The sequence below is a fragment of the Limanda limanda genome, chromosome 2 (genome assembly GCF_963576545.1).
Source record: "Limanda limanda chromosome 2, fLimLim1.1, whole genome shotgun sequence".
Lineage (NCBI taxonomy): Eukaryota > Metazoa > Chordata > Actinopteri > Pleuronectiformes > Pleuronectidae > Limanda > Limanda limanda.
The window spans coordinates 20,044,418-20,069,783 of NC_083637.1; the positions used below are offsets into that span (position 1 = coordinate 20,044,418).

Below are 25,366 nucleotides of genomic sequence, written 5' to 3' on the forward strand. Positions count from 1 at the left end.
CATCCTCCAGAGTTCATGTCACCAAATGCCCAACTGGTACAGTAAAATGTTTAACAAGGAGTTGAAGCTGTATTAAGTGTTCAGCGCATGATGAAACCAACTCATTGTTTTTTACCACCTAATAATAGAAATAATATTAATTAACTCTATTCACCTTTTGTTGTCACACTATGAGTAAACAGAAATAACAACAGCAACTTCAGTGATTCCAACAGTGATTGGTTGCATTTCAACCTTGATCGTTTAATAAAAGTAAAGTCACACATTGACCGTTTTCTTTGTTTCAACATATGAGGTTCTCCTGTGGAAACCCTGCAGTCCCAGCTGACACACTTACACATATCCAGCTGCGTTAGGACATACAAAATACAACCATTCATTCCGGCAGTTAATTGTTCAATGGCAGTCTCCTTATGAATGAAGATTAAAACCGTCCCCATACTGCTGTATTAAGTTGTTTTTGTATGTATGAGTGTACCAAACTGAGTGTAAATAAATCATGCAATTGAAGTCATCAGAATAGACACATTTTCATTGGCTTACACAAATTTAAAACAGTTCAGATTGCAAGTCAGTTCAATGTCTTCAGTGAAATTCATGCAACTTGAGTTGTGGTGGTGAGCATCTGCGCCAAAAAGCACTTCTAAAACCAGTCGAGACATGCAAACAACCCTGAAACCCCTTCAGGTGAACAGTCGGGAGGAGACAATCTGCTCAAAGGTTTATTAAAAGTATTCTGTACACATTCTAAAACAGCTCAATGACTTCAATGGAGTATTGTCCAATGTCCCTCTTTTCTTTCATCTTGTTGAGCTCCTGGAGGCTGCTCTCGATCTTTCCAAGCTCAGAAACCAGTCTCACCTGAGGACACAAGAAAGAAAACTGTTTAAAATGCTTTCCCAAATAACTTCAAACACATCTTCAATAACAGGCACACAGAATGAATGCAAAAAAACCAACATGAAACCAGTTAGAAAGAGGAGAGTGTTACCTGTGACTTCACAAAGTTGTGGAGGTTCCGCAGTAATCCTTTGGCCTCTGGGGTCATCACCAGCACAGTGAAATGAGCGTCCAACACCAAGCAAACCCAGTCCATGATCTTTAATCAAATGCAGAGAAAAACACAAATGTCATTTTAGTTTTGTTTCTTTTAAACACAGGAAAATCTTATTGATAACATAAACACAATTTGGCATGATTATTACAATCGTGGCACTTTCGCTCAAATCCTATTTTTCAATATGGTATAGAAATAAATTTGACTAGATCTGAACATCATGATAGCCATTATTTAACACTGCCTGTATTGATGTGTCAAAGATGGACATCCTGATAATAGGGGCAGACATTGATACAGACCTGAGCCAGATTTGGTGATCTCAATCCCATCTGTGGCACTGCATCCTGGGCAAATTTTAGGTAGAGGAACTGCAGATACTGGAGGAAAAGCTGATTGGACGAGAAAGAAAATAAACGCAGTAAACACATGTTTTTTAGTTACTATATTTGGACTGACTGAAAACACTAGAGCGACCTATTAATCGTGCAACATGCAAAGAGCTACATTTATTGTTATTGTCACTACTTTCATTTGAATAAAAAATATCAGAACAATCCACAATCAGACTCCATGAATAAAGACTGAGGACTCAAGAGTTGTAAATTGTACATAAGTTTCATACCTGAACAAGCTAAATAGCATAAACCAAATCTGTTACTTACAACAACATGCTGGGAGGAGAGATCTTTAAGGTGTGGGAGGAGGAAAGTGTCGCTGTACGCCGTCTGCAACACCTCATTTCTTTGCAGCCTGAGTTAAAGTGTCACACTTAAACATTTCTCAGTCGTTTTAAATTGATTACTGTATCTATTAAGTGTCTACATTTATTTACCAACACAAAATATGTGCAGCAACAGACACTAACTTCAAGGCTACATTCATACTACTACATGTTTGGTAACAAACGTTTATAACTTAAAATGTCATGTGTTTTGGCTCCGTATCAGTTCTAATACCCCGTCCATAGCAACATGGCATTTCATGTGACCACTCGCGTACAGTGGGCGAGTGTATGCCAGCGTACAGACTAAAGCATACAGGTGCCAGTGTACAAGGGAATTGCTTGAATACACGTTTGTTTCCTACACATGTAAGGAGTTATCATTGAAAAACACAGAATTTAACTATACAACAGCTGTTTGCAAAGACAACAGTCAGCAACGCTTGTAATTGATTATCCATGTTGTGATCTGGTATCTCAGGCTAATGCTGGTTGTTTTATTCCAGAGGGGGTTCATGTTAAACGAAAATACCCAATCAGCCTTGGTGAGTGTCTACGTCATAATTACCAAAAAATCTCTTATTTTGCCCGTCCAGACTAAAACAAAGCCCCAGATATTTTAAACTAAAACATGACCAGCAGCCTTTCAGAACTTCTCAATTTGAACATATCTCAAACTGAGGAGCAGAGTGTATGACAGGTGTATCAGTGGCTGAGTTTTCATACAAAAGTGTAGTAGTATGGACGTAGCCTAAGTTGATGGTGAATAGTTGCCTCATTGGTCAATTGTGTTTGATTGACTGTGCATTGGAAGGATACAGTAGAACAGCCTTGTGTAATCCCACGGGACACATCTGTTCTGTGGGAGTTGAGGTCTTCTCCTTTCCTTCTGCGTTGGTGATGATGGCATCACCTCCTCTGTGGGCGTCTGAGTGCTGCTCGTCCAAGGAGGGGGGGCTGAAACCGTTCTGCAAGCCGACCTGGCCACGCTCCTGAGCTATGAGGGTTTCCATGAAGGAGACGCTGTCGGGCTCCAGGCTCCCTTTCTCTGCATCAACGTCTGGCATACTGTAAGACCAAGGTACAACAGCATATTGTTAATCACATTTTATTGAACCAAGTGAGATTATTAAAACAGCTACGACACTTGTTTCACTGTGTGCAGCATATTTCATCAAACTTAAAAAATTAGTCACATGTTTGAAGAATTCAAAAATGTTTGTTACTTTGGTGCCCCCTGTGGTCACCGCAGGACACAGGCATAGACAGGATCGCTTGCTTGTATCTGAGCCTGGTTTTAAAAACTATCCCAGAGGACCTCATCACCTGCACCACATATTGCATGTTCAACATAGTTAATAAGAAATTAGGTTTTAACCTGATAAAGGTCATCAGACAGGCACAGGTGACAGCTTCGGGGATGTCAGGGAAGAACTGCAAGCAGAGTTGACACAGAAAGTAGTCCTTCCTCTCCAGGGCCAACAGCACGAGGTCAGGACACACACTGCAGGAGGTCATAAAGGTAAATGGTCCCATTATTGTATAACAGTAGAGAAACACATTTTGTAAAATAAAGACTGATGTAAGATGGTAGTTTTGAGAAACATTTGAATCTTCCTGACCTGTGACAGAGGCCCCGAGTGTGCACCAGCTGAGCCAGGGTGCTGGGGGTGTAGAAAGCTGGATCAGCCAGGCTCCTGGACACGAGGACTGATACAAGCCGCCCCACTGAGGGCTGCAAGTCGGACCTGGACAGCAGCCCCTCCACTTCTTTCTGGACATCTTCTACTGGGGCCGTCTACAGTGGGAAATTAAACAATGTCAGCGTTTGTAAATCTTGTTTTGCTGAAGCATGCAAATCAGGACCACAATTTGCATTTTACCTTAATGAGCACCAGAACTTGGTCAGTTGTTAAACAGGGGGTTGAGAGAGTCTTACGGGTTGTTCTCTGGAGAGAGAGAAAAGTCGAGCACATTAGAGTTGCCATTATCAACAAGACCACACATTTCTAAACAGGACAGTTGCCTTGTAGTATTTTGTTCGTTTAAGAAAGTGACAAAACTACCGTAAACATTTTCAGAAAGACACATCCCCATTTCAGACAGCATCTACTGTAAAACCATTTCATTTGTAGGTAGCACTTGTTAATATGTCTAATAAATGGAGGTTTTAAATGCACCGTCCGTCTGAGAAACGATAAGCACATTTTCAAGGCAAGAATATGAGGTTGATTAACTAGCATTCATGCAAAAAGAAAATCTGTCCTCACTGTATCAAGTCATTGACGTTATTTTGCCTTGATAACCCATATAAACCAGTTATCTAACTCACCGTCTTCCTGGCCTCCACCATTCTGGAGGGCTGAGCTTTCTCCCCGTGCAGAATGTTGTTCCAAGATGGTACAGAAGCCGGAGCTTTGGAATCTGTGGTAGTTAGACATTTTTGTTTGGTTTAATATGAACTGTAGGACAATACAATATTTTGTTGTATGCATTACATGTATTAAATCAAACAAACAAGCTGTAGAGGTTACAGGTTTTTCTTTCTTTTTATTAAAATCACAGTACCAAAATATTATTTACGCTCACCTTCAGTCTTGGCCTGCTTCAGTTTCCCCAGTGCATAGGCCAGTGAGGATGTGGGGCAGACGAATGGGATAACAGAAAGGCTTTTCCCATGTGGAATGAATAACTTGTTGGAATAACACCATAGCTAAATCAGAAAGAAAAGAAAATTGATTCGGAATTAATGGTACAAGCAAATGTTACATAGATTAAAAACAAAGACTGCGTGATCTAGTACGTTTATGCATCTATCTTAAAATTGTAAACTGCACTTCAGTTGTGAGGAGGGACGGTGAAGCCCGTCACAGTCGAGCGCAGACACAATGCTCTACCAAAGTTATACAGGCCTCCAACAGCACCCATCAGCTGGAAGGACAGGGAACCTTGGCCGGTCGTAATGTGGGTGTGGTTCATGCACACTTCTAACATAAGCAACAAAGCTTGTGTGAACACTGGTGACTGTCCCGTATGAGCTCTGCTCTCCTGCTACTGGTATGACTAAAAGTCCACATCAGTATATTGTATTATTCACTGATCATAGGGGGTTATGTATTCACTCCTGTCTGTTTTCTTGTTTGCATGTATGTATGTAAGCACAATGATGCATAAACTACGGGACTGTATTGCAAGATTCAGGGTTCTTCAGCATATTCACTGATTTCCCATGGATTACTTTATGCAAAAACCTCTGGGATATTTAAGGAAATGATATCTATCAGTATGTGCAATTTGGTGTCACTTGATTGAATGTAAGCGGACTGTTGGGCCTTGACAGAGGTGTGTGCTTTACTGAGTGTCATGCTAATTTAAATTTGATATTGTAAAGCAACTCTACCTGCCCATAGATTTTACCAGCCATTTCTTTTCCCGCCTGAAGCGTTTGGAAATTGGTATTCCAGATGCAGAGAAAGTCTGTAAAATCAAAGACACAGACAATGAGGAGACACAGACACTAACATTAGATCCTGGAGTCATTCTTATGCATTTATTCTGAAAATATGGTCCACATGTTAAAAAAGATTACAGTAATATTTAGACTGAAGTAATAATTTTAACCTAAAAATCCTTTTAGTTTTAGCAGTATCTTACTTTTATAAAGTAACGTAAACCTTTAGGACACATCTGGATCTGGCAAGCTTAAAACTCTACGAGTCAGGCAAAAACATTAAATCATATCCTCAGTCCAATTTTAACTGAAAACCTCAAAACAGATGTATCTGAATGAGCAGCTGTGGTCTGGGCACATAAACTGAAGTTACCTTTACCAGCTCCAGCAGAGGGATGTGGAACACCGACAACAGCTACATGGGCTTCATCCAGGTGAAGAGCTGAGGCTGCCTCCAGCGGGCCCTCGCCCACAGGAAGAGCCAGCAGCAGGCTACGGGGAAGCGCCTGAGTCCCCTCTTCAGTCGCCAGGCCTCGCACAGAGACCACACTCTGGTACACATGGCCGTTAGGGTCTGTGGGGCAGGAAAACAATTAGGCACAAACAGGGAAAAGGAAGGGAGAGGGTAGATGGAGTCAATAACCACACTCTCACTTTGCATGTCACATGCATTACAACACATGTCAAAAGAATCTAAACAATATTGGATCCTAGGTGTTGAGTCTGTCACTTAACTGAAAGATCAGCCTTGGCGGCACAATCAAGAGGATACACAGCATGGGGCTCCCGTTCAGGATACAAAGATTTAATTATAGGCTACAAGTTGTTTATCATAAACATCTAAAACCCTTAATAAGGGCACAGCTACATGTTTCCCTACTTAGTTCAGCTGAACTGCAACGAGGAAGCTAGACAGACGAGAGGAGCCTTATTGGCATAAGTTCAGTGCAAGACTGAAAGCAGCTATACTGAACCAGGGTCATTCACTTCCCTCTACGGTTATGCTAAATGAGTAGGGTGCCTCGTTTGTGGCAGGTCTCCATAGTAGTGGCAGGGTGCTGAATTCAAACAGTACCTACCCAGACTCTTTCACATGTGTCCGTTTTCATCACACACCTCGTGCATACAAAGCATTAAAATTACTGCCATTGGGCTATCACTGTCAGCATTTATGTTTGTTCCTTTCTATTAGAGGTTCTTTTCACCCCCTCTGTTGAGCCTGTTTTCATTTCCAAGTCCATTAAAACTCGCCTGAGCTGCCAAACACCGACACTAAAAGGGTTTCACAGGAAATGCTGGCTTACAGAGATAAAGCAGGCGGATGTGTTTATCCCTGTAGGAGGCAGAGAAGCTGAGCGGGGCGACACCAGGCTCCTCTCTCTCCAACCGGTACCTCTGTAGGGTGTTAGGGTTCAGTCTCTGCAGGTAGAGGAAATGATCTCCTTTCTGTGGGAAGACAGTGAGGCAAACAGGCATTCAGAAACATCAGTACCTAATAGTTTTCCCTGCCACATGTGAAGAAAACAAGGATAGACTTTATCCATGTTATTCATGTGTAGGCACATTAGCATAACACTGAATTCATCGTTTTATGGCTTGGCATTGTGATACAAGTCCATAAGTCATAAGTCTAACATTTTGAATTCTGTTACCTGTTCAGTTGTGAAGACGACAATCTGCTGTGTCTCTGCCACTATGTTGGCGCTCCACCTAAAGAACAAAAAGACAATGCATTTACAGGCTGAAAGAAACAAAAGGTCTGCAACAGCACAAGGGTAACACAAGGGTTTTCCTCTGGCTGTAAGGCATCATGATACTGACCTGATGGCCTCTTCTTGAGAAAGGACGTCCTCTATGGGCTGCTGGGGAGCAGAAAGCAGCGAGTCCAGCAGTCGCACAGCTCCTTTCTGAAATAAGACCACAGGCTCCGCTCCATCCACACAATGGACCTTCCAGACATCTGATGACACCTGGAGAGAATATTTGCACAGGAGGCCAGAATGAGAATGTGCCATCAGTAAAGGCATTTAGAGCTTTTTTGGCTGGTTACTCAGAATACTATGGATAATTCCAAAAATAAGGGGCTTTCTGATGAAAAAAAAGAAATGTTGGTACAATAAACCATGTTGGCAGTGGAAGAGAGATAGAGAAATATGTATTTTCATGGATCTATACCCTACTTCATACTTTTTTAAATACATTTTCAAATGGAGCGGATGCAAAGTGCTGTTGACAGAAGAGATGAACCCATGTTCAGACTTACTGTTGCTTTGAAGGCCTTTTCTAAGAGGATGTCTTCTTCCTTCCATATTCTGATCACCTTAAAAGACAACAAAAAAGGGCATCAGGTGACAAATATTTAGGAAAGTTACCATCTACAGCGAGAGTAATACAGTAAATAAACATTTTGTTATGTTCAAGGACCTCATATTGTTAATTATAACGATCACAACTTAAAAAGTACAAACATTGTGTAATCATTCAGTAACAATATGGACAAGGAAAAGCGATAATGCGAACCTGGTGAAAACAAAATTGGATGGAAGATTAAGTGACCCATCAATTAGTGGACGACAGGTTCTATCTCCTGGGACACAGACACTACCTTCTTTAATTGTATGGAAAAGGTAAAAGAACTGGCCTGGTTGGTTGGTTAGTCAGTATGGCTGAGTAAAATTACTCAAAATACAAGACTGTGTAGAAAGGTTTACCTTGTAATCTGTGATGGCCACATATTCCTTGGTCTGTGAATTGAAGACTGCTGAGCAGGTCAGAGTTTGACCTTGTTTAACTGTCCAGCTGCCGAGTGGCTTCTGGTCTGACACCTGTCAGAACCACAGAGGAAGGAAGGAAGAATTAATAATATTTCTTAAGGGAGGGCAATAAAACAGCATAAAATAGTTAACACAATATAACTTTCATCAATAGTTATATAACAGAGGTCCAATATATATCGATATATTGCTCCTTCTTTGGGCAAGCACAGTGTAGAGGTACATACTGGATCGACTTCTGATTTGTAAAATAGTTTGCCGTTTATCAAGTGTTTGTCATTCTCTGCTCCTAAAGAAGAGAAAGCTCAACCTTCACTCAGAAGCTAAACTCAATTTCAAAACTTAAAAGAAACTGATGGCACTCAGTAGAACGTGTACTCCCCTCCGAGGCTCAACAGTGCCCTTCAATTCAATCAAGCTGCATCAAATTGCACATGCTCATAGAGAGCAGTCCCCTCAATATGCCTGATTGTTTTTAATAGGTCCATCACTTATTCCCTGGAAATGCCCATTTGTTTTTGTCTAATCCTGACAACAAAAACACAAACAAACATACTCAAATGAACATGTCACCTCCTTGGATGAGGTAATAATAACGTGGTATGTATCCTGAGAATTACCAATGTCAAATGATGTGACCATTATCTTGATATCATTTTTGGACTTAGTCCCCCACTCCTACCATCGCATGCATGTGTCCCAGCTCCCTTTACCTGTAACTACACAGCTAAAACAAGCTGATAACGCCATATAGACCCCCCCCCCCCCCCATGATAAACTTTGGCCTGAACTGAATACTACCTCTGTTCCTGAAATCATAAATCATTACATTTAATTATTAAAAAGTTCTGCCAATGTAAACTTTTAGCTGCTTTATCCCCGACACACAAAACTGCATTATATATTTGTTTATCTGGTACAAACTATTCTCTGCAGCCACCAGACATTTAAATATGAAAAATTATAAACGAGATACTGAGTTATTAGCTAAAGCCAGTGTGAGTTTACATGTGATAGAAGTCATTAAGCATTGTGTGTGTGTGTGTGTCCTGTAGTGGATTTAGCTAAAGTTAGCTAACCTGCCATGTATGTTTGTGTAAACTAGCATTCAGCTTCAACCTCTGCCACCACTCCTGTGTATTTTCAAGAGATATGAAGAATGATCCGGGTTGAAATGTGAATTTCCTGTCTTGTGGCTGGTTTCTGTTACTGTCGGCGAACAGAGGCGAGGATGCCAACACGAGTGTTTCGGCTCGCAGTGATCAGCTGGCTCCGGTAAACGAGAGCCCCGTGGAAACAGAGAGTACAACTCACTTTGTACAGGGTGACACATCTGGTGGAGTCCGTGACGACGACGTGGTCGCTGTCTCGCTCCTGTTCGATGCCCTGGACGCCCGAGTTCGACAGAGTTTGTGCTGGAACGGGTCCGCACAACGTGTATCCCTCATACAGCGCCGCCATGCTGGACGAGAAGAGAGCGGAGTCTCGCCGGATATCGCGATAATAGACGCGCGGTAAACCGGAAGCACGAGGCTGCTGCTGCTCAGCCAACACGCTGCTGCTGCTCCCGCCTTGTTATCATTACCAGAAGAACCAGACACACAGTTTGATGAGCTGTCATAGCTTCTTCGGCCTCGCCATTAAAATTATGTGATGTTCACCTAGCGTCAAAAGTGTAAACATGAAACTCCTTGTCAAACAGCGCTCTGCATTATTCAAGATCATTAAAATAATCTACATTTTGTGATGTTCTCTATACTGTTAGGATTTCAATTTTTTAACTATAGTCTGTGCTGACAGAATTTTAAACAAATGAAGATAGAAGCATTTCAAATTATATTTGTACTCTTAACCAAATAAAGAGAGGTTGGGACAGATTTTTAGCTAGATATTATGCTTCATACAAATGTTTTTAATAACCGTTGCTGTTTAGTGCCAATAATGAATCTTTTACTTGTCCTCATAATTCACTTTTTTGATATTAAAGCATAATTTCCTTAGCTGCATTCGACATCAGACAGAGTTCCAGGAGCTGTTTGATAAGTCTGGAGGTCGGACAGAGCGACTCTGTTGACTTAATTCTGTTTCGTTGCTTTGGTTTCAAGGATCTGAATGTTTACAGTCAGGATTGTTTTGCTATAGCAGAAAACATAATAATCTTTTCTCCAATTGATAATAGTCTTTGGCCGTCATGGCATCTGCTGGGTCAAGGCCTTTCATGAAGTAAACAGGTTGCCGAGCAACTATAGCGTCATTGGGAGTGTCTCCCTGTCTACTTCCGTATTCCAAAAGCCAGGAGGATGGATTACGCCTGCGCACTTCCGAGGAGGAGGAACGAAGGTCTACTGCTATAAAATAAACAGGCTCCGGATGTTCGTGGCGCTCTAATACAACTAGTATAGTGGAAGCCCATTGCGCTGCTGTAACCTGTTCATTGCTTTCTAAATAAATACTTAATTGAGCAGACTGAGTTCGGCTCTTCTTCTCTTAAAGGATAAACGAACACGCTTTAACAATACAAACTCATCCTGCATGTCATTGGAAACATTGGAATCTGCACAAACATTTACAATAACATGTTTAAATTGTTTTTCTGAAAATAATTGCACATTGATACAAATCTAAATCAAACTAGAAGTGCAATACCTCCGCCCAAGGCGCGATAGTCCCCTTGTGAAGCCACATTTGATCAGAATTTTCATTTGGATCCTGCCCAATTTGCACACTCTTGTAAATACATAAATAAAACATTCCTGCTCAAGGAAAACGTTGGAAAAAACGCCCAAATCTCACAATGTTAAAGAATGAGAGGGGAAATCCTGGAGCCTTCCCCTGATCCAGATCTGCACCAAGCAATATAGATGAACTAATGTTCGTACAGCCCATAATGTTTTCAGTTTGGATTCTTTAGGCTGTAGTCTACTCTGCATCTCTTTCATAGACAAACAGACAGCTGCTACCACTGCGAAACAGTATACAGTGTTGTAAAGAGTTGGCAGGTTTGTGACACAGAATTGATCTGAACTTTGGTTATATGGTCATAACTTACCCAAAGAAAACCTTGAAGATGTCAATTTATGAAGGCCATTGTGTTACATTCTTGTTGAGATTGTCTCATGCTTCTTGGTGCAGGACTGAATCAGTAGACCTACTTTTGCTGAGGTTCGACATAGAGGGCATTTCTGTTTGTTTGTGGATGGTGGGTTGATGACGCAAAGTATCTTATTTGTTGAAGGACAAAAGAAAAATAAGTGTATCAGACCATAGTAATCTTCATAAATGCCTCATGGATCGCATGGTAATTCACATTTTGAGAGGTAATAGCAGAAAAGGAATGTTTATTAATCAGAGTCAGAAAAAATGTCTGAACTTGTTTCATTTGTAGAGACTTGGTTACAAAGCTTAAAATGAAAAGACAGATTGACTGTGTCTATCACAGTGGTTTAATAATCATCGGAGAAGGGATCTCCTGCTGTCTCAGCACTGCTCGATTTCTGATGGAAGGGAACCTGAATGAAGGTGGTAATCAATACCGCTGGGCTCTGGAAAAAGACAAACACACACAGAGAGAGAGAGAGAGCGAGAGAGAGAGAGAGAGAGAGAGAGGAGAGAGAGAGAGGGAGAGAGAGAGAGAGAGAGAGAGAGAGAGAGAGAGAGAGGTGTTACAATGGGACAAAAAATCCAAACAGTGATTTTATATACACCAAGTCACAGAAAAACAAACTTATTAAGTCTATTTCTTCATCAAGGGACAGTTTGAGATAATAATGCCATGTAAGACACCCTGAGAAAACACATATCTGACATTGTAAGGTTGCAGGAAGGTTTATGGTGGTAAATATACACACTACCAGGCAAGTTATTGTTATTTTCTGATTAACTAGTTGGTCATTGTCTTGCTCTATGAACTCCTGACCAACTAGACTCTCTTTCTTTTTAAAAATTTTTTTTTTGCCACAATACCAATACTTTCTGGAATGTGATATTCACCAGTAACACAGTTTGTTCAAAGACTTCCTTTATAGACAGAGGGTTTATAATTGATCAACAAAAATGTGTATAATATTTGTTTGTGTTAACTTTCGAGGCTTCCCTGCAAAAGTCCCACTTTGTATGGAACTTACCTTACATTTTAGATTTGGTTGACAATAGCTTTTTCTGACATTTATATTTATTAAATGGACTTGGATTAAACAACCTGGAGACATTATGGTGTTGTGAATCGTTTGATCGGTTGTGTACACACATACATAAATGAAATAGAACAAACAGCTAACTGTGATATATTCTGCTTCTTCATTAAATATTTTTTACCTTCAAAGCACTCAGGTATAATGAGTCTTCCGTCGATGCACTGCGTTGGCACTGGATAACCACACCCCCTAGCCTCGTTCTTGCAGTAGAGTGAGACGATTTCTTTATGTAAGACTCTATTTGAAGGCAAGTCCTTGATCCAGAGTTTTCGTCCTCTGTATAATATCCTTCCTCTGCCTATGCCAACGCTGCAAGGAGCTATAAGGAGGAAGACAAACAGTTTCAATGGAGAAATTGTGTTATACTTTTATTATTTTTATTTTTTTTAAATAAAGACAAATCAATTAATGTTAAATTCTGATCACCATGATTTGTAGTAAAGAGAACTGAAAGGGGTTTTAATCATTTTTTATCCGACAGTTAATTGAGTGTCAGGCTGATTAACAGTTTTAAAGCATGCACATTTTCCAAAAAATTACTTTTATAAATAAAATCTTTAAAGGTCCAGTGTGTGAGGTGTAGGGGAAAGAGGTCTATTGACAAAAATTCTATGTAAAATAATCCTAGTGTGTTTTATCTAATTATCTAAATTGTTGTTTTATTTACCCTAGAATGAGCCCTTTATTTTGAAATACTTTATATTCACTCTCCATGTTTGGAAGGGGAGGGAGAGGCGAGGGGTATTGAGCTGCCACATGCAACTTCACCACTAGGTGTCACTAAATTCTACACACTGTAACTTTAAAATACTAACACAATTTTAAGACCCCAGTAACAGTCAGCATAGGCACAAATAAAAAAATAAAAATTACTTATTGGGTTTTTTAAAAAAAAAGAAGAGTAAAAGTAATGGAACTGATTTGTAATAACAATACATTTAACAGTACACAATGGGAAACACATAAAGAAAATTCAATTCCCACCATGCATTGTCCAGAAAGCTAAAAACATACTATGTACTTCTGTAAACTAGAAGCAGGTCTGGGGGTAAAATGTTCGTAAAATTACTCCCACCTTTACAGGACGGCTTTTCTGACCACCCCCCAGTTTGCTGACAAACTATCTCCATGCTTCCTTCCAGTGCATTGTCCCCGTCGCAGCCATATTTGACTGTTTCCATGTAGTCGAAGGCTCTCTGGTCACTGTTCGACATGTAGCCTTTGTCAATGTTCTCTGGTGGAGGGCAACTCACAACTGCAAAGGAACATCAGGGAGAGTGTTGGTGACTGTCTTTATTGTAGAATAAATGTCCCATGAAGCTGTATCGGAACATTTCAGCTTAAAACGGTCAAGACCAAATGTGGTGCAATTGCATCTAATTTATTTTAATGTGTCTTCCTATTCAGCTCCCTGGAGGGACGTTTTCTTTCTTATAATAGAGTGAGAAATCCACCAATTTCCTTTTCACAGGCTTGTTACAGACTGTTCTGCCTTATTCTTTCAATACATTGAGACTGACACCTGTTAGCAGACAGAACAACATTTCCAGGTCTCTTACATCTCATACAGTATTTTCCAAAAAGACTAAACAAGTGATGAATATTAAAGTCATTGTGCCAAACGACTATTTGATGTTAGATAAGAAAACCATTGAATTCTCCAATCAAAACCTCATAATAAAATACTACACTGTAAGTTTATTCACATAACAGTCCCAAATAATTGATTTGGTGTATCAGGACAGCTTATCACATGATTTAGGAAGTCTCTTTATTTTATGATTTGTCAGTCTTAAATTAGAAAAAACACATACGTAAATATACATTTATTGTCCTGGAATATCAGAAAACTGTATCTATTACTTTGGAAAATGGTGTATCTACACCTGCTCAATAACATATAATATATATTTTTAGCCATTATATCTCAATTCAATGGTTGCATAAAACAGGAAAATTCCTGTTCTATCATTAGTCTCATTATTTTGTGTAAAAAAATTGTAAATGTACCTTACATGTACATTTACAATTAGAATTCCATGAAATCTGGACAAATTACATAAGTGGATCTTTTTGTATTGGATCGTTTTCTCATCTGCTGATACAACTGTGTTTTAGATGGTTAAATAAGTCTCACAGTATGACAATATAACTACTGGTATGTCATACCTCGACATTCAGGTGTTTTAGTCCAGGTGCCGCTGGCGGTGCACTCGGCTCTCGCGCTGCCAAAGAGCACATACGGAGGCAGGCATTTGTATGTCCCAGTGACGCCGTATTCAGTGGAGTTCCCTCTTATCGTCTTGTCATAAATGATCATCCCAAACTGTGGGATCGGAGCAAGATCACAGGTCACAGCTGGGAGGGAGGAGGGAGAATGAGCCATTTTATAAACATGCTTGCACACAGAACGTGAAGTTTCTTTTGTCTTTTTTTATAATAGTGTATAATTTACTTGTTGTTATGAACAACTTGATTCACAACAAACTAAGTGGTAGTTTTGTTGTGTTCCACTCAACAAATACAAATGTGTTTTTGACCGGATTAATAATTTTCCTGGTCTTAGACGGATTACATACGCTTGCACTCTGGTACTGCTGAGCTCCATGTTCCACTTTCTTGGCACACAGCAGAGCTGGCTCCGCTCAATACATGTCTGCAGAGCAGAAGCCATTTCATTAAGTCAGTTCATGCTCAGTTTGCCAAGATATTTACAAAATACATGATGATTGATTTAAATGTTGTTTAGTGCATTTGATGCCAAATGTTGGTAAATCAGATTATTGTAAGATGCACACAAAATAAAATGATTGTTTGACTCTGGTTTATTGATCACGTTGTGCCAACTTAATGTGTGATGAACATAAGTCAATGTTTTCAGCAGACAGCTCTGTTAATGTTTAGTCAACAAGTCAACTTCAGTATTAACGACACTACTGTTGACTTGTCTGGGTAAAACAGATTACATTATTATAAAATATGTTAGGCAATATGAAATCTATATGTCAGAAAACAAGCAGCTGACTGCACTGTGGAGTTGTTACAAAATGCTCTGCGGCTGATGTTAGTTCCCTGTAACTTGCTTTACAACTGCATTTAGAGGAGAAAGGACTAAATTCAGCTTCAAACTGCACTTTAGACACAAACAAGAGCCTCTGCAAAAACCTAGCTCTGAATCCCAGCCATTTTTATTGGCATTTCATCCCCACTTTATGAAAAGTGTTTCATAATAGAATTCAAATAGATGTTTTTTGCTTTACCCTTTATGACATGTGTAGTTGATGGTGCTCTGGAACACTGTATCCTCATAGTACAATTCTCCATTAGATAACAGATCAGGATAAGGACACTGTTTTGCTGCAGGAGAGAAAACAGCAGAGAGCAGTTATTTTTCTATGAATGATAGATTTACACACTGTATATGTTGTACCTGCTGTAGTAATGTACAACCTCAACGAAGGGATCAGTGTGATCTAGTTGTGCTAGTTTTCAATAGAGAACTTAAACGTATATAAATATTCTCATACCAAAGCATCGGTGAAGTCATATATTTTAAGTAAAATTCCGTAATAAACTACATATTCATAATAGAAAAATTCAAGACAAATAGTGAACAGAATTTAGTAGAAATGGTTCATGTTGCATCACATGCTTGTCAAATATTCTCCCCAAAATCTACTAATGTTCAATATCACATCATCAGGAGAAATGAAAACAGTCTGATTCTGTATTTCTTCATTTCTCTGTATTTCTTCATTTCTCATAAAACAAACAAAGAAAATCTATCAGTGATACCAGTACAAATTACTTGATATTTGATTGTTGCTGTTAAATTTAAATTTGCCAATTGCCATTAAACATAGTATTTGTTTCATATGCTGTTGTTCTGTCACAAGACTTTAAGTTCTCACGAGAGTAATGGAGACCCACGTTTGCACATTAAGCTGGTTTTGGTCCATGTTCCCCTCGCAGAGCAAACAATCGTCCGAGGGCCGAGAATGGGGGTGTATCCCTGTGTGCAGGACAACGTCAACTCATCCCCGGGGTTGTAGAACCTCTGGAGCCCAGCCACTTCAACGTTGACAGGCAGATTAGGCCTTGAACACACTGAATGGACACATTGATTATAATAAATATTATGTATATAGTCCCAAGCTGAAACGAACATTTTCCGAGTGATTTACATTATTTGGAGATATTGTCAATTATTATCCCCAATATGATCTGAAAAAAAATCATCTTGTTTCTGCAGTTACTGGCCCTGAAATAATATAAAATACTGAGGTTAACCAGCATCGCAAAACATACATTCATGTAGTTCAAGTGAAATAAGAGCAAATCAAAAGCAAATACCATCAGATGCTGTGGTGGTAGAAATCACAAATGGACAGAGCAGAAACAAAGTCAACATGAATTCCATCCTCGTCCACGTGTTCAGACGCTCCTCAGCTCATGTGGTTCAAACACTAAATCTCTGTGCTCGCTCTCGCTGCTGCTGTCGTCTGAAGCTGAACAGATAAGAGCAGCACGAAGTGAATTCAGGTTTTGTTTACTGTTTTTATTTGCTACAGGAGATTGGAATCACTTTACTGGAAGTGAAGCTTCAGCAGTGGACTTTCCCTTATTGCAGCAATATTATGAAACAGGGACAAATGTTTGTTTTTGCAGACTTTGTCTATTAAGCATCAGACTTTCAAAAAGCTCAGCTTAATGTGACAGAGATACTTAAAAACTAAAGAATACAACAGCATAGAGGCCAGTTAACAATACCTCAGTGAAAAATACAGAGAAGAACATGTTTTTGTCCACGGCATTGTCACCAGCAGAATTTATTACTTTTACGCACCTCGATCTTTTGTTAAAAGCCATTCATCGTCACTTCAGCTCATTAAATTCCATTTGCCTTTATCTTGACTTATGCTCAGAATCTTGATCCCTGGCTCCCTGTCAACCACAGAATTTAAAAGATATTTGTACCTGATCTATAAACCACTGAATATTTATCTGGCGTGCCTCCATTAGAAGAAAGCTTTTTTCCACTCCCAACTCCAAACGCTGATTTACAAGTTGACAATATAGGATCAACTAAAGATATTTTTGTTTTATTTAACTTTTTATTCACTTTTTGATCTATTAAACAACTAGAATGGCAGAGTGCACACCTTTGTCAGGCCCAACAGTCCCTTTGTGAAACCACATCTAAATCCACCAGATCCACCTTTATATTTGTATCTGCATGTTTTTATTGTAACCCAGGTGTTGTACTGTGTATGTTCATTATTTATGTGCATAGTGTGTATGAATCTGCAGCCTGGAAATAACTATGTTTCTTTGTAGTCATCATCATTAGTAACCACACCAAAAAATATCGATTTTTTTAAAGATTTAATTCACAATTAAAAATATTGGATTATGATCAAAATAAAAGATCATGATGACAGATTTATTAACCAAGATCCAGTAAATTACATCCCGTCTGTGGGTCTCAGGTCAGATGTTATGCAGGTCTTGCAGGGCCCGCAGGGTTCGTGGTGCTTGCAGGGGGCGAAACAGCACACATTGGGATTTCAGATGGAAGAGAACTGGCCCTTAATGTGTAATCCACCTTGCCCGGTTCTAGAAGCAAGAAGTACAGTGGCAGACGTATTACTTATATGGTATTATTTCAGATATTTCACATCCCCAATGGCAACATCACAACACATCTGTAGGATATCTAACATATTACCTGACTTTTATTGAAGGGATAAAACACATTGTATTGTTACGAGTGAAAATGTGTGGATTATGGGAGAAGTTAGGCCCAAACTATGTTTGGATATTTCTTATCTGATGGTTACTCTCCACAGTATATTCAGAACCTTCAAGATATAGATTTCAGTGTATATGTTTTGCACATGTATAAGTACTTATGGTGCCTCAGTTGAAAGCATGTCTTTCATCCTGGGAAAGTTGTCCAATCGTTAGTCTTGATTTATTGAGCTGGCGAGAACTCACCCTCAAAGCATTCTGGGATGGGCAGGGTTCCATCATCACAGGTGCTGGCCACAGGGTAGCCGCACCTCTCGGCTCTGTTCAGACAATAGAAGACGACGGGTTCTCTGTGCAGGACTCTGTTGGGCTTCAGGTCTGAGATCCAGAGCTTCCTGGCGTTGTAGAAGATTCGGCCTCTTTTGATGCCAACTTTGCAGGGAGCTGGAAGGTGAAAAAACAACAAGACAGTTAAAGCATTTTCTGACCAGTCATCCCAAATCCAGTTATAAAATCAAAAAATGTTAAAAGCTCATTTGAATCCCCCACCCCCCCTACATTTGAAAGCGGTACTTAGTGTTGAGAGGCTGTCATTGTTCCTCTTTACCAATTTACTCCTTTTCAGAATCAGAGAATAGAAGCAAGCTCAGCATGAGCATATCTGGATACTCTTATATTTCGAATAAAGATTATGTTTTCATCTGTGGTTGTTTGATTGGTAGCAGGATTACGCAAAAACTACAAAACCGATTTACATGAAATTTTTGTGGAGGGGTGGGGCCTGACCCAAGACTGAACCCCGATCCAGGACTCTTTTCTACGTTTTTCAACATTTTGATGAAAAAACAGCCGTGTTTGAGGGACTGATGGAAATACAAATAAAAATCTGGATTTATTGAATTTAAAAGTTGTTTGATAAGGGGACTGTTATGCGCTCTGACAACTGATTGATGCATACATTAATCCAGAATCTTGGACAGTAACAAAACACAAATTACACAAATTGAGCTTTTAAGATCTCATTTCCCCACGACTCACATCTGCACACTGGCCTGGGAGTCCAGGTTCCTGTGTTTTGGCACTGGACCTCGGCCTCACCGTCCAGAACATAGTGCTCATTGCAGCCATATTTAACCTTCTCCTTGTAGCCATGTTGTCTCATCACAGCAAAGGTGATAAAGCCATTTGGTATACCTGCTGGAATGGAGCAGCTCACCTCTGGGATGATCAGAAACAGGACAAAAGAAAAGGTGAGGAGTTTTATAGTGTACACATTTTGGGAAATCAGTTTTAAAGTCCGGGAGACTATTAAACTGTATTTTGTCTAAACCATGGAGGTAAGAGACAGTCGAATATAGAAATATTTGACATCTTCTCTGTACCACGGCACACTGGAGTTTCAGTTGCCCTTCCATCTGCCCTGCAGGATCCCCTCTCCTGACTGGGTGCTTTAGGTGGGTTACACTCATACGTCCAGGCTTGTCCATACATGGTGCTGGTTTCAGTAACTGGCGTATCATAGACGATTCTCCCATCTCTAGGTGCCGTGGGCAGAGGACAGTTCACAGCTGTAAGGACAAAAAAAACAAACCTTGCATCAACTGCATTTAGTTCTGAGCCATATAACATCCTTCCACCAAGTTTTAGTAATAATCCATCCAGTCGTTTTTGTGGAATCATACTATACGAACCGAAAAAAATGGACAGGGGAGAAACAAACACTTAATATTATAACTTTCATGAAGGAGGATGTACTGGAGCACTGTTGGATTAGATTCCATTGGTTTGAGTTTGGTCTTCCTGATAAACTGACAACTGAAACAATTTCACACATCAGTAAAATCAGACACACAGTACTACTTTCTACTTTCAATGAACAATCTGGGAACATTTACTTTATGAATACAAATATATAGAAACACGATTAAGATAAACTACAGTTTGTGGTCGGTTTTGGTGATCCTGGCTCCAAATCAAGATACTTTGAGCTTAAAGCAAATGCAAGTTCATCAATAAAAAAAATTAAGAGCAGCTTCCCGGTTAAGTTGGAAATGTTTCTTTACTTTCTTTCGTTATAGTTTACATAATGGCTGTTGAATTTTCTCTCAGCTGAACACTTATATAATCTATGATTATTTTCCATTGTGTGTATTTTCCTCCATTACCTTTGCAGAGAGGGGGGGGATCGCTCCAGGAACCATCGTGTAAACACCTGCTCTCATTGGCTCCTTGCATGACGTACCTTGTGAACAAGAAAACGTCATTACACTGACAGATATTATCATTGTAACACACAGGTTGCAGTGATGGGGAATTCAAACGTTACCCATCGTCACACGTGTAGTTCAGCACACTCTTGAATGGAGCTTCTGTTCGCCCCCTTGCTAAAGGCTGCAGAGGTCTGGGGATCGGACACATCTTAGCTGTAGAAATATGAGATAATAGAACACTGAGTTTAAATGATAACCCCTAACGCTAACACCAGGACAATAGAAAGTGTAATATTGACAAACTAATTTAAATGGGGCACCAGGTTATTTGAAAATGGTACTTTAAGCTAGGGTCCTTAACTTGACTGTTTTCTGATCTGAACATACTTAAAAGTTAATGATTGTCAATCAAAGGTGGCCTGAATTTCTTTTGTGCTATTTTGGCCATATTCCCCATTTACCACATGGGCCACTTATAGTTCACATCCAGATTACACCTTCCCCAAAACCACAGAGCACAGCGTCTTTGCCAAAAAAGGCTCACATTTGGAAATGAATACAGAGGGAACTTCACTTAAGACTGAAGAAAGCAGCATCTCCTTGGCATGACGATACCACGAACCAAACCCTTTTCTGCCCGGCCTCTGCTTTCGATTTGCCTGGCTTTGTTTGGTAGTGCCAGACTAAAGGCCGGAGCATGCTTCTGCGTTTTCACGGGCCAGGAAGCGCAAGAGCCCTGCCGGGCCCCCTACGTGATATCGTAGCCCTTCTTACGTGCTTACGTGCGTCGGCCAATTTTTCTAACTAGACGGCAAAGCCCTGCAAGCGTCACCCGCCCGCAAGGGCTGTGATTGGTCTGCTAACTACATCATTTCCGGAGTCGCATTTCCGGTTCATGCCCGGAAACCACAGAAGATTTAGAAGAACGAATATGGACCAAATAGAAGAGCACTTGGCAGAAGAGATCCGAAACTATGACCACTAGTATAACCCGTCACTGACCGGCAGATTTTTCCGCCAGAAAAAGGCTCTGAGGAGCCGCCGTGGCGATGTAAATAAATCGCTCTTCTTCGTGTCCGACTTCAACAAAAAACATTACTCCGCCTAGTGTTCTGGCGGGGAATTGCATGGCAACACGCGCAACGGTTGGAAAACCATGAATAAAGGCCGATTTATACTCGGCTTTTTACGTACGCACGCCCCTCGCGTACTTGCGGGGTCCCTCCTGCGGCTTGCGTATGTCAGCCAATTTTTCTAACGACGGAAGATTTAGAAGAACGAATATGGACCAAAATAGAAGAGCACTTGGCAGAAACGATCCGAAACTATGACCACTAGTATAACCCGTCACTGACCGGCGGATTTGTCCGCCAGAAAAAGTCTCTGAGGAGCCGCCGTGGCGATGTAAATAAAAGTGTGCCACACACGAAGAAGAGCCGACTTCAACAAAAAAAAAATTACTTCGCCTAGTGGTCTGGCGGTGTATTGCGTTGCAACACGCAACCGTGGGGGCCTTTAAGGCCGGAGCATGCTTCAGCTAGGATTTCTACAGCTAGGAAGTCTTGTGCAAAAAAGTGACATTGTGTTGTCATGCAACATCTCAAAGGCGGAACTATCGGCTGAACTACTGTGCAGGCATTTCATGAGTGCCATGCAGGAGCAGAGTTGTCAGTGGGAGAGAGAACTCCCTCTGCCATGGACTTTAGACTTTTTAACTTGGCAGACATTCACCAACAACCTATAAAGGATGTTAGAGGAAAGAGAAATACTTCTAAAATCACATGTCTTCTTTAAAAAATACAGCTGTGCTAGTGTTGCACCTCTGTGGGCAGGCTGACACAATCTACATTGACTCAACTCACGGGAACAGGCCAGATCCGACTGCGTCCACTCTCCTGCGGCCGTGCAGGTGATCCGATGAGTGGTGGTCGGTGAAGGCGAGTACCCCTGTTCACATGTGAGGGCCACCTCTTCTCCTGCCTCATACACACGCTTCAGAGTGGCCTCATCAACCCCGTCGGTGACAGGAGGACGGCCACATACTGGTTAAAGAAATAATTTGACCCAAGCATGAAGGACAGGAATCACAGCAGTAAGGTTTAAGTTCTGCAGCTAAATTATTTTGATGTAACACAGCAACAACACTCAACTAATAATGATTCAATGTGTAGATTATAACACTGAGAATTGTTGTAAAAGTTAACTTGATTAAACACCTTTGACCGTATGGTGCAAGTGCAAACGGCTAGTCAAGCAGGAATACTTGCAGCACATTACCAATAAACAAAATAAAATACTTTGATGCTCAAATGCAAAGAAATCTACTTCCCTGCCCTATTTTCGTTTTTACCTTTCTTGGATGTTACAGCTGCGCATACAATTAATGGGCAGAGTAGAAACAAAGCCAAAGTCGGAGCCATCTTCTTAAAAGTGGAGTCTACTCAGTTTCCCCTGCACCTGGCTGGAGGATGGGGGGGCCAACATAAGGGCTGCTGGGTAAAGAGTCCATGATAGCGTGCTCCAATCAGATGCCAGAGTCAGCTCCTATCGATCGAGTACAAAGGTTTCAACTCCTGCATATTTACTTAGTACTGATCGATAACCTTGATTTGGTACAAGAGCGGGCAGCGGGTCCACAGCGTGATGTGAACTCATGAATAATGAAAGATGGAGACAGACAGACAGACAAACACAGACACACACACACGCACATACAGACACACACACACACAAACACACACGCACAACACACACACACGCACACAAACAAGCTAGTGAAATGTAGGAGGTTGAATACAGATGCGAAAAAGAAGATTGATCACTTCATTAGAAAAACAAATGAAAAACTCTGGACTGCAGAACCATAATCACAAAAATGGCACAATAACATAGAATGTCACTCAGTAGAGCTCGTTCCTCTGCCAAGGCCAAACAGTCCCCTTAAAATCAAGCAAGCTGCACAACATTTTACACACTTAGTCCTCTAAATGTGCTTAATTTATTCATCTAGATCAATTTATTTTTCTCTAAGTCAAAAATCAACAAAAATGCTAAAAACAACGGTTTGCGATGTCTAAGAAGATGAGAAATAAAACGCCCTGATCTGCTTCCACACTAAAATGTAATGGTTTCTTCCCTGAGCCATACTTTATCCTTCCATAAAGTTCTGTGTTAATCTGTCCTGTAGGTTGTGCCGTCTTGCAAACAGACAAACAGGACATGGGTGAAAACAACCTGATTGGAGGAGGTAACAATGTGTCATGTGGCTGACGGTTTAAAGCTCTTTTCTACTACTTTGCTTTTTAATTTATGCATGTTTTCAGTGGTCTTCGGCTCCGTGTCAGATGATTTCAGATTTATCTAACCTGATTTGACTTTGTATTATTTAGCTTGTTGTCGTTGATGTTAAGCATACTTAGTTGTATTTGTCTTCCAGGTGAAGCCCTTTGAAACAGCTGTTTCTAAAGGTCCTATACAAATGAAGTCAGTATAATCATTATTATTAATACTACTATTGTCATTATTATTATTATAATTATTAATAATAATAATAAAGAGCCACTTCAGCTCGTTATTTATAATAATAATAATAAAATAACGCGCTGAAGTGACTCTTATATTTTAAATATAAGATCTGCTGATGTTGAACGTTATGAGCTTTTTCCTTGGGCAGTTAAAGTAAAGTGTAATGCGCCTTCTTTCCACCCGGGGACGCACCCACTCCAGATTCCTGCAGCGGGACCGGGGCCCTCCCACAGTGAATCCTGTGGTGTGACATCAGCCCGAGTGACAAGGAGGAAGCGGTGTGGGGAAGAGTCAAGTTACACAGCGATACACAGACCAAGATCAGGAAGTGTCTCTTCAAAATAAAATGTCCAACAGAGCCCTTTGGATAACTGTGCCAGAGCTTTAGAGGGTGACATGACTTCTTGTTTGAATTGTTAAATCTGCTTGTTCTAAAGTTTTTTGTGTCTCTTTGATGAATTGATCAGGTGTGGATCTGAAGCTAAATAAGGCCCAGGATTAATGTGTAATTATTGAAAAAACTAGTTCATTAATTATTTCAATTTTATTCTATTTGTATAGCGCAAAATCATAATATGCATTATCTCAAAGTACTTTACAAATAAGGTCAAGAACTAATTACTGCATTCGTCATAATTCATTCGCAAGGTGATTGTACTTTTTGTAAAGCACTTTGTTACTGTGGTTTGAGGGGTTCTGAATAATCCAAATAATAATAACAACAATAAATACCATCATTATTATTATAGCTTATTATTATAGTAATTATTATTATATGTGATCAATAACATCTGGATGAGAAGGGCAAGACAAAGAGTGTTTTACTCTGAAGGCGTTACCGGACGTGCTCTCCAACATGTGTGGCTGGTGGCACGGAGCTGTCAGTGGAGCAGCTCAGTGGTGTGTACAGTCAGGGAAGCCCTCACACTCTCACACACACACTCTCTCACTCACACACACACACATACACACACAGTAGGTCCGGTGTCTCCGGTGAGCACCGCCGCTCCGCTCCCTGCTGGCTCCACACCCCGAGTCTCTTCCGCCTGAGAAGCAGCAGCAGCAGCAGCAGCAACACGTCCGGACCGGGCATCGAACCAGGCTGTAGCGTTGATCGAGCACCAGCGGGGGGGCCATGGCCGATGGAAGTTTCAACGAGTCGTCCACCGGGGAAGTAGCGAATCGCTTCGCCCGCAAAGGAGCGCTGAGGCAGAAGAACGTCCACGAGGTGAAGGACCACAAATTCATCGCTCGCTTCTTCAAGCAGCCCACTTTCTGCAGCCACTGCACCGACTTCATCTGGTGAGTCTTCCGCCTCCACACCTCCTCCTCCCTCTGCCTCATGCTGCTGCTGCCTGTTGCTCTCTGCACACTAATTGAGGGGATGATGTAACTTCGGGGCGAACTTTTCCCTTCCCGGTCCTGCAGCCTGCTCACATCTGGCGGAGTTGACTCTCTCTAAAAAGTAGTTTCAGCCCCAAAGTGTGGAGCCGTGCTCGGGCTGTGTGACACATGGGAGGAGTCCTGCTGCTGTCAGTGTCAGGATCATTACACACACAGGGTGGTTGGAGGCTGAGGATTTTCGGTTTATCCTGGAAATTCCCAGTGATTAGCTCATATAAAAACATTAAAAACAAACAAATTAGACAAGAAACATCATATTAATAATCTAGGAGGATAT

At 40.7% G+C, this 25,366-nt stretch overlaps 4 protein-coding genes and 1 long non-coding RNA gene across 5 annotated transcripts in view; 2 read left to right on the top strand and 3 right to left on the bottom strand.

Annotated features, from left to right (window-relative positions):
- Positions 1-206: 206 nt before the first annotated feature.
- nol11 (nucleolar protein 11) lies at positions 207-9,467 on the bottom strand. The gene is made up of 18 exons (XM_061084218.1): positions 9,321-9,467; positions 7,944-8,057; positions 7,496-7,552; positions 7,054-7,202; positions 6,885-6,942; positions 6,537-6,678; positions 5,606-5,806; positions 5,182-5,258; positions 4,371-4,494; positions 4,114-4,205; positions 3,665-3,730; positions 3,404-3,579; positions 3,160-3,285; positions 2,601-2,849; positions 1,723-1,801; positions 1,360-1,449; positions 992-1,099; positions 207-861 (listed from the first exon to the last, which is right to left on the bottom strand). The coding sequence occupies exons 1-18, from the start codon at positions 9,465-9,467 to the stop codon at positions 748-750; spliced, it is 2,169 nt and encodes a 722-aa protein (XP_060940201.1). The 3' UTR covers positions 207-747.
- Positions 9,468-11,327: 1,860 nt separating this feature from the next.
- Positions 11,328-16,733, bottom strand: LOC133022639 (beta-2-glycoprotein 1-like). The gene is made up of 8 exons (XM_061089495.1): positions 16,553-16,733; positions 16,130-16,306; positions 15,460-15,556; positions 14,779-14,855; positions 14,369-14,557; positions 13,275-13,454; positions 12,321-12,518; positions 11,328-11,548 (listed from the first exon to the last, which is right to left on the bottom strand). Exons 1-8 carry the CDS (start codon positions 16,617-16,619, stop codon positions 11,484-11,486), a joined length of 1,050 nt encoding a protein of 349 aa, XP_060945478.1. The 5' UTR covers positions 16,620-16,733; the 3' UTR covers positions 11,328-11,483.
- An 836-nt stretch (positions 16,734-17,569) lies between these two features.
- On the bottom strand, positions 17,570-22,634 carry LOC133022630 (beta-2-glycoprotein 1-like). The gene is made up of 8 exons (XM_061089482.1): positions 22,511-22,634; positions 22,023-22,202; positions 20,277-20,373; positions 20,116-20,192; positions 19,333-19,518; positions 18,989-19,168; positions 18,197-18,394; positions 17,570-17,815 (listed from the first exon to the last, which is right to left on the bottom strand). Exons 1-8 carry the CDS (start codon positions 22,578-22,580, stop codon positions 17,697-17,699), a joined length of 1,107 nt encoding a protein of 368 aa, XP_060945465.1. The 5' UTR covers positions 22,581-22,634; the 3' UTR covers positions 17,570-17,696.
- Positions 22,635-23,367: 733 nt separating this feature from the next.
- On the top strand, positions 23,368-23,985 carry LOC133015277 (uncharacterized). The gene is made up of 3 exons (XR_009681525.1): positions 23,368-23,407; positions 23,597-23,643; positions 23,887-23,985. It is a non-coding gene; the product is annotated as an uncharacterized LOC133015277 (long non-coding RNA).
- A 610-nt stretch (positions 23,986-24,595) lies between these two features.
- The window catches only part of LOC133019933 (protein kinase C alpha type-like), a 132,299-nt gene continuing 131,528 nt past the window's right edge, over positions 24,596-25,366 (top strand). Inside the window, exon 1 of the mRNA XM_061086528.1 lies at positions 24,596-24,987. Within this exon, the coding sequence (XP_060942511.1) occupies positions 24,821-24,987 (167 nt within the window). The 5' untranslated portion in view covers positions 24,596-24,820. The remainder of the gene's footprint in view (positions 24,988-25,366) is intronic.

What these genes read in the sequence shown, in the direction of transcription:
- LOC133022639 (XM_061089495.1), bottom strand. Translation starts at nt 16,619, where the DNA reads ATGGAATTCATGTTGACTTTGTTTCTGCTCTGTCCATTTGTGATTTCT. An exon ending in AGCAGTACCAGAGTGCAAGC is followed by an intron (nt 14,558 to 14,778) that starts GTATGTAATCCG and finishes CCTCCCTCCCAG; the next exon opens with CTGTGACCTGTGATCTTGCT. An exon ending in TAAAACACCTGAATGTCGAG is followed by an intron (nt 13,455 to 14,368) that starts GTATGACATACC and finishes GTTCCTTTGCAG; the next exon opens with TTGTGAGTTGCCCTCCACCA.
- nol11 (XM_061084218.1), bottom strand. Translation starts at nt 9,467, where the DNA reads ATGGCGGCGCTGTATGAGGGATACACGTTGTGCGGACCCGTTCCAGCA. An exon ending in TGGCCATCACAGATTACAAG is followed by an intron (nt 7,553 to 7,943) that starts GTAAACCTTTCT and finishes TTGTCTTTTAAG; the next exon opens with GTGATCAGAATATGGAAGGA. An exon ending in CTGGTAAAATCTATGGGCAG is followed by an intron (nt 4,495 to 5,181) that starts GTAGAGTTGCTT and finishes TTTCTGATTTAG; the next exon opens with CTATGGTGTTATTCCAACAA.
- LOC133022630 (XM_061089482.1), bottom strand. Translation starts at nt 22,580, where the DNA reads ATGGCTCCGACTTTGGCTTTGTTTCTACTCTGCCCATTAATTGTATGC. An exon ending in AGCTGTAACATCCAAGAAAG is followed by an intron (nt 22,203 to 22,510) that starts GTAAAAACGAAA and finishes TTCTTTAACCAG; the next exon opens with TATGTGGCCGTCCTCCTGTC. An exon ending in TCCCCCCCCTCTCTGCAAAG is followed by an intron (nt 19,519 to 20,115) that starts GTAATGGAGGAA and finishes TTGTCCTTACAG; the next exon opens with CTGTGAACTGTCCTCTGCCC.